The sequence below is a fragment of the Limulus polyphemus genome, unplaced genomic scaffold (genome assembly GCF_000517525.1).
Source record: "Limulus polyphemus unplaced genomic scaffold, Limulus_polyphemus-2.1.2 Scaffold4015, whole genome shotgun sequence".
In the NCBI taxonomy this organism is placed as follows: domain Eukaryota; kingdom Metazoa; phylum Arthropoda; class Merostomata; order Xiphosura; family Limulidae; genus Limulus; species Limulus polyphemus.
The window spans coordinates 75492-84326 of NW_013669625.1; the positions used below are offsets into that span (position 1 = coordinate 75492).

The following is an 8835-nucleotide window of genomic DNA, read 5'->3' on the forward strand; positions in this document are numbered from 1 at the left end:
CTCAGATATCGGTAGGAGCAGGACCAACCTACCCAGAGCCTACTCGTAAAACCAGTCCAGATTTGATGCTTAGCTATCTGGTGGGGAATGCGTGGACCCTATTATGAACGCTGTCAGGTCTTGTGGGATTCTAGCTGTTAGTGTCAGCAGAGGTATGTATGTTTTGGAAGTTATCATTTTCCTAAACTGAAAATGTATTTCCAAACATATCTCTGCTGACACTCTTCCTCCCCACTAAGAGTCAATGTTAGTGACCTGAATGAAGTAACTTGCAAAAAGTAATTTTATTGTCTGCATACAATGCTTATATACAGTACCTGCATAGAAGGCGTGTGAGGGCCGGCATAAAGTTTTGCAAATTAGATATTGCTGAGGGCAGTCAAGTGGAGTATATAAAGACTGGTGCAAGCAAACACAACATTAGATGGCAAAGATAAAGGTCGAGAAATAGCTGTTGGTGTCAGCGGAGATAAGTATGTTTGGAAATACATTTTCAGTTGAGGAAAATGCTAACTTTTGTGAACTTAGCCTCATATGCCATGTCTAACCTTTACCTGAAAGTTTATTTTATGTTGCTGCTGACCTAGAGACATTGCCAGTCACAGTGATTTGTGCTGATTGTCCACAGGATGCTTTATCATTCTATCTATGTCCTCAGACCATTTCTTCTTCCTTAAGACACTTTCAGCCACTGAAAGAGATAAATCCTTTTTCACCAATTCATGTGATCACTGTTTCTCATTTCTATGACTGATCAGATTATGATCATGTTTTATGTCCAGTGAGGATCTTGAAGGTTTTGTTGCCCACACTAATGCCTTTAGACAATGACTTTTTTTTTTCATTGAGATCGTTCAGTTTCCCAGGATTCATCTCTGGTTACATTGACGAGGTGGGTACACAATTGTCCCATATTGCTTATTGTGGGCTCTCTTTGAAGGTAAAGAATCTTCTGAGAGTCTCATCTAATCAGATTCGTTACATTTCTATGTCCTTAGCGGCCTGAATTGACCGCTGAAGGACATTTTGCAGGCTGATAGGTGGACATCCCCCAATACTTTTATCTCACGTTATTTGCATGTTCTGGCAGTAGCTTTATCTGAGGGTGTTTACCTTCCCCCTGTGGCTGTCTTAACCACTTCTGCTAGATTATATAGAGGGTTGAGTATTTTTATTGCTATGCTTGTCTGTTCTTTACCTTTCAGGGTCCCCTATCTTATTTTCACATGATCCCACCCTGTGACAAGTGTTGCTCAGGCAGTTGTTCTTTCATCAAACCAATTTCACACTAGCAACCACTAATTCAGTGTACTTTATCTAGGCTGCAACAGGCTCTGTAGAAATGAAGTATTCCATAAGACCATCTAGAAACTGACTGTGTGGTATTACTGTTATATGCCTGACTTCTAGTCGTGGACTATCATGAGTAAAGCATAAGGGGATCCTGCCATCTCTGCCTATCATTGGATTAAATCAATTGGGTTGGTTTGTTTTTAAACATTTAGGGAACTTGGCTCACCTATTGCACTGTTCCTCAGGGCTCCCCAACATGCATTACCCCCAGATTGTACTAGTGGAGCTAGGGAGTCCTTACCACACCCGGGTTTCCAGTCACTGGGGTAGGTGGACAGAGGCTTTTACTCCAGAGTGTTAGAGTTCATTTCCTCCACTCTTGGAGAAGAGGGCAAAGTTAGGGCTCTCCTACCCAGGTCCCTGGATGTTTTTTCCCAGGTGTCAGTACGAGAGGAACCAGCCTATTCAGGCTCCTACTTGTAATACTAGTTCAGATTTGATGCTCAGCTATCCGGTTGAGTTAGCCCCTCTCTTTGATCAATATTGGTTCAGTATATTGTTCATGGAAGAGGGTCTATTGTCTCCTCGTAATTCCTAATTCAGGGTGGTCTCATCCTGGGTCCTTGGTTGAGCACAGTTTGTTCCATGTCCTCCCCATAATTCCAGGGGGCAAGTGGACTTTACCATGCCCAAATGGTTGGGGAGTGAGGAGAAGTGTTTAGAATTCCAGACCGATTGAGTTCTGTTACCTCAAGTTGAGATCCTGTCATTCCAAGCATGGGGTGTTGCCTTTCAGACCTCTTCAGGCTAAGAAGGTTTGTCCACTTTGGTATTGCTTATCTTCTCGTTTTGATTCTGGTGGCTCGGAAGACATCACTCTATGGCTACATTGGGATTCACTCATAAGTATATATATATTATTTGGTCCAATTGCCCTAGCCTCTAACATGTGATATAGGGACCATGGCTCTACAATTCCAACACTGAGCAGTGGAACCTCAGTTATCTGGTTGGGGCCTGGCCAATACTAATGGTAAATCATGTAAATTTCCACCCACAGTACATGAATTAAGTTCCGGGTGAAGAGCATACCTGTTCTGGATGTAGTGTGGTTCCCCCAGTTGACACACCCATGATCTATGCAGACGCTTTCTGGATAATGCTCTTACTGGCCCCTTCACATTCTCAATGTGGGATTCTAGCTATAGTGTGAGGATAGATAAGATGTTTTGGTAGTTAACATTTTCTTAAATCAAAAATGTATTTTCAATAATACTTATCTCCTTTCACACTTTACTGCCCTTCCTTCTCACTAAGAGCCAGTGTTCGAAACTGTGGATTGAGTCAGTATTGAAATAGTGATAACATTATCTGAATGAGGTGCTTTTATATAGTACCAGGACAGAGGGCACATTGATGTATGTGGAGATTGTTATGAGACAAATATCGCCAAGGGCAATTAAGTGGGGTATAAAAGACTGGAACAAGCAAGAAAAAATCGGACAAATGCTTAAATAGCCAAAAGTACTATTATTGGGAATACTTCTTTGATTTAAGATAATGTTAACGTTTGTTGTTTGCCATGATTCTTGCAACAGGTTTAACAAAGAACTAGAGATGTGTATATATATTATTTTTTTTACATGATAGAGCCAGAATGGGCATCTTACAACTTGGGAATCTTTCTTTGATTTAAGATAATGTTAACTTCTGTTGTTTGCCATGATTCTTGCAACAAGTTTAACAAAGAACTAGAGATGTGTATATATATTATTTTTTTTACATGATAGAGCCAGAATGGGCATCTTACAACTTGGGAATCTTTCTTTGTACCCAATGTGCTGACTTTCATAGGAGCCTGGGACCCCACATTAGCAAAGTCAAGTCCATTAGGAGTGACCACTGGGACACTTCTCAAGTAGACATGATGGAGAATGGAGGTAATCACAGAGCCCATGTCAAGTATGAGATCCATGTCCCTGTCTGTTACAGAAGACCCCTAGCACATGATGTTCAGTAAGTAGGTCGTTGAGTATCGCATATTTATTGAATTTGTAGAAAGAATATTTGAATGACAGGGATGGTCTATAAGGTTAGCATTGCATATAGCTACAAAAGAAAGAATACATCTTCACATAACTGACCAAAAGTTATGTCATAGCAAGTATACAGAATGTTAAAACTTAACTCATCACTGGTGGTACAAACACCACATTCAGTTAAAACTTAACTCATCACTAGCAGTGGAAGCACCAAGTATACAGCCTTTTTTCAACATCACATTCAGTAGAAACCTTAACCAGTAGAACTATCGTAGCCAGTATGATTTACTTAGGCTGTAAAATTTTGTATTAACTTATTTTCAAGCCAAATTTATGATACATGAAAAAAGTTACTTAAAAAGAATGTTTCCCTGTTGTGTAAAGGTGATACTTTGTTCTTTGTTCTTGATTGAGCTATCTCTTTAAGTTTATTTATGTATAAGCCCATCTAACACCCCTTTTCCATCTTTCCTATGTATGATGCCATCTAACACCCTAATTTCCATATTTCTTATGTATGATGTCATCTAACATCCTCATTTCCATCTTTCCTATGTATGATGTCATCTAACACTCCCCATTTCCATATTTCCTATGTATGATGCCATCTAACATCCTCATTTCCATCTTTCATATGTATGATGTCATCTAACGTCCTCATTTCCATCTTTCCTATGTATGATGTCATCTAACACTCCCCATTTCCATCTTTCCTAGCTGTATAAGAGAATATTTATGGTTAAAACTTTTTTTGGACCTAGAGCTTATAACAACAATCTTACTAGTGCCTTGTTGTAAAAGCACATTATTAAATCTCTTGAAGAAACCCTATAACCCAATCACTTTTCAAAAGTAGATCTTTCTTCATTGGGGGAAATGATGTGTTACATCAGTATTATATTAATTGATCACAGACTATCAGTGTCTTCCACACATAATTGTATATGGTGTATAAACAAGGGCATGCTTTCAATATTATCTTACAGAGGCCATTTTTATTTTTGTACTTAGAGAAAGTTTAAGTGTAACTTTTAAATCATTGGAAAGTTTAATCTGTCAGATTTTACACTTTTACTGTCTAATTAAGGAAAACAAAGAGTATACCATCAAACATGGTCAATAAACACACAAACATCCTATCTGAGGACACTGTGTGTTTCTAAACAGTCAGATGTCAGTACACACAAATGTACTATCTCAGGACACTTGTGTGTTTCTAAACAGTCAGATGTCAGTACACACAAATGTACTATCTGAGGACACTGTGTGTTTCACTGACATCTGACTGTTTATTTAGAAACACACAAGTGTCCTCAGATAGTACATTTGTGTGTTTTGTGTGTACTGACATCTGACTGTGTATTACCTGAGGATATTGTTTGTTTCTAAACAGTCAGATGTCAGTACACACAAACATACTATCTGAGGACAAACATACTATATAATTGAGGAAATATATCATATGATGTCAGTACACACACAGAATTTCTGTCTAACTTATGGTAGTATCATATATTGGATGTTAGTACACACACAAACGTACTATCTAATTGAGGATTCTGTGTGTTTCTAAATAGTCAGATGATGAAACAGTTTTAAAGAAGTCAACCTTCTTGATGTTTTTTGTTTCCAAATTTCCACTAAATATTTTATTACATGAAAAAATATCCATTTTTTATAATCTATGTATAAGTATTAAAAAGTTGAATACTGTAATAAAAGCTGATATTTTTTATCATTCAGCAGGTTTAAAAATGATTATAGCTGTGTAAAACAATGATTGAGGATCATTCAAATGCATTTGTTATACGTAGTCTTTTTGTAATAACGCTGAAACCAGAAAACAAATTTTCATTGTCTTCACTGACTAAACATGTAAATTAGGTTTAAAATCAAACTGGCATTGCCATCGTAAAGGTGTTTTTGAGATTATTCTTTTGTCTAGTTATGTCATAAAACAAGGTTCACAGATGAAGTTGAAGGCTGTTACTCTGAAAGGAAATTTGACCTTTCAGTATAGTTGTCAGTGATATAGTGTTATTTTAATCTTTCTCTGAAACATCATTCATTATATGAAAGGGATTTAATTGTCAATATTTCAGTATTTCTGACATGGTACAATGAAATGAAATTATCTGATGAAAAAATCTCAACATTGAAATGTTATTTTTCTAGTATTTTATGTTTTGTGAGAATATCAATATAGTAATTTTTATTAGTGGTTTTTTTCACATGCCAGTACAGAAATTAAGCTGGATTTTATCTATCAAGATAGATAATATTCTTATTGTTGTTTTTGTTCTGTTACAACATTTCTACTGTTATGTTTCCTAGAGTCTTGAAAGAAGAATGGATTCGGGCCAAGTATGAAAGAGAGGAGTTCATCCATATTGATAAGCAGGTGTATTTAAGTGGTCGGATGGAAGGAATATTGTGGAAGCGTGGAAAAGAGGATGGTAGATTTAATCCTCGTAAATTTGTGCTTAATGAAGCAGATGATACACTTAAGTATTATGTGAAGGAAGTAAGTAACAAAGTATCCAGATGATACACTTAAGTATTACATGAAGGAAGGAAGTAACAAAGTAACCAGATTATACACTTAAGTATTACATGAAGGAAGTAAGTAACAAAGTATCCAGATGATACACTTAAGTATTACATGAAGGAAGGAAGTAACAAAGTATCCAGATGATACACTTAAGTATTATGTGAAGTAAGTAACAAAGTAACCAGATGATACACTTAAGTATTATGTGAAGTAAGTAAGTAACAAAGTAACCAGATGATACACTTAAGTATTATGTGAAGTAAGTAACAAAGTAACCAGATTATACACTTAAGTATTATGTGAAGTAAGTAACAAAGTATCCAGATGATACACTTAAGTATTATGTGAAGTAAGTAACAAAGTAACCAGATGATATACTTAAGTATTATGTGAAGTAAGTAACAAAGTAACCAGATTATACACTTAAGTATTATGTGAAGTAAGTAACAAAGTAACCAGATTATACACTTAAGTATTATGTGAAGTAAGTAACAAAGTATCCAGATGATACACTTAAGTATTATGTGAAGTAAGTAACAAAGTAACCAGAACTTAAGTATTATGTGAAGTAAGTAACAAAGTATCCAGATGATACACTTAAGTATTATGTGAAGTAAGTAAATAACAAAGTAACCAGATGATACACTTAAGTATTATGTGAAGTAAGTAACAAAGTATCCAGATGATACACTTAAGTATTATGTGAAGGAAGTAACAAAGTAACCAGATGATACACTTAAGTATTATGTGAAGTAAGTAACAAAGTATCCAGATGATACACTTAAGTATTATGTGAAGGAAGTAAGTAACAAAGTATCCAGATGATACACTTAAGTATTATGTGAAGTAAGTAACAAAGTAACCAGATGATACACTTAAGTATTATGTGAAGGAAGGAAGTAACAAAATAACTTTATTTTACTGATAAAGTCTGTAAAGAAGTTAAGAGATAATAATATGTCATGTGAAATAATATGACATCTTTAAAAAATAATTGTTGACAATTTTAATTGCCTGTTGTAGAGATATGTTAAGGTGCTTAATATGAAATAGCTACAAATTCAACAGTTTTTCTTGAATAACATATTTAAATTAATTTCAGTACTTCAGCACAAAACTGTTGAATTTGTAACCCACCCTCACTTTATCCTCTTAAGGATTATGTTAAAATTCTGGTTGATTTAAACTAATTACAGAAAATCATATAAATGCAGGAGTGTTTTGTATCGTAAGAATCATTGTATAAAGAAACCAAATTACATGTTCTCCTTATAACGTGAGACTGTCTTTGAATTGACTCATCCAGTCAATACTTTCATGATACCTACACCTCTGTGTTACAGTATGAATGTGGAACAACTTACTGCTTTTTTTTATCATTCTTCACCTACTTCTTGTTTTCATTGCTCTGTTTTACAATTTTTAAGCCCATTCTTATTGAAATTATACTGTAGCTGAAAAAAATGGGTTTTGTTTGTTTTGGAGAGATAATCTTTATCTATGGGAAGGAAAATTTGTGTTTGAAAGTGCATGTGAGGATCAGCCTCTAGTCAGCCATTGTACCAGTTCACACACATATCTTCATATTAACACTCAGCTAATCAAGTTCTGTGGTATAATCCATTCTTGTAACATCCTTTCTGGTTCATGATTCACTGTGGTAATATTACATTCATTGTAACATCCTTTCTGGTTCATGATTTACTGCAGTATTATTACATCCATGTAACATCCTTTCTGATTCATGATTTACTGTGGTATTATTACATTCATGTAACATCTTTTCTGGTTCATGATATACTGTAGTAATATTACATTCATTGTAACATCCTTTCTGGTTCATGATTTACTGTGGTATTATTACATCCATGTAACATCCTTTTTGGTTCATGATTTACTGTGGTAATATTACATCCATGTAACATCCTTTCTGATTCATGATTTACTGTGGTAATATTACATCCATGTAACATCCTTTCTGATTCATGATTTACTGTAGTAATATTACACTCATGTAACATCTGTTCTGATTCATGATTTACTGTGGTATTATTACATTCACATTTTGTCTCAGTAAGTCTCACCATGGATGGGTCAAAGTGCACAAGTCATGACTTTTATACTTTTACATTCAAAATTTCATTAAACAACTATATTATCAATGTCTCTCAATAAACCTGGTTGAAAATGTAGTGTATAATTCAAATTTTTATATTGTCTAAATTTTATTTATTTGAAAAATTCTCAGTCTAAATTTCTTTCACTTGATGCTCTGATTTCTTCCCTTCAGAATTTCCTGATATAATTAGGCTGCTACAGTTTTAAACCAATTAGAAACACAAACTATACAAGCAAAAAATTCTAGCATTTGAACCTCCTTGATTTTCTGACATATCAAAACATTTGTTAAATCCCATCCTTTCTCTCTTTGACTTTTGAGATTGTTTGCTAATCAACTTTTCACAGTTGATGGACATGTTTATAACTAATAGGAAGAACAGTTCCTCCTTTTTATGAATTCATCTCTTGTTGTCCCAAATTATCCAACTAGATTATTCAGCCAATGAGATAATTTTTGTTCCATGATTATTGTTGTGATCTTGTATTCTAGTGACTGATATATTTTTTGTGTTCTGAAATACATATTTGAAAGTTACATGAACTTTTTGTGACCTAAATTTGTGAGACTCAACAAGGCTTAGGGAAGAATGGCTTATTTTCACTCAAATGTAAATGACTTGAGCGTGCATTGAGTACTATTATCACAAAGCCTTCTTATTTATGTGCATTATTTATTTATTATTTTTTAATAAAATGACGAAAATGTAAAAGTCATAAACTGTTCAGTTTAACCTAAAAGTACTTCAATAAAATAAAACATCCTAGAATCCACTAGCTCAATCTAAGTAACACAAGCTTTCAATAAAATAAAACATCCTAGAATCCACT

The 8835-nt window shown here is 34.6% G+C and overlaps 1 protein-coding gene across 1 annotated transcript in view; it reads left to right on the forward strand.

The window, feature by feature from the left end:
- Positions 1-8835, forward strand: part of LOC106470454 (arf-GAP with dual PH domain-containing protein 1-like) — a 20686-nt gene that overhangs the window by 3692 nt on the left and 8159 nt on the right. Inside the window, exons 2-3 of the mRNA XM_013931014.2 lie at positions 3084-3309; positions 5670-5871. Of these exons, the coding sequence (XP_013786468.1) occupies positions 3084-3309; positions 5670-5871 (428 nt within the window). The remainder of the gene's footprint in view (positions 1-3083; positions 3310-5669; positions 5872-8835) is intronic.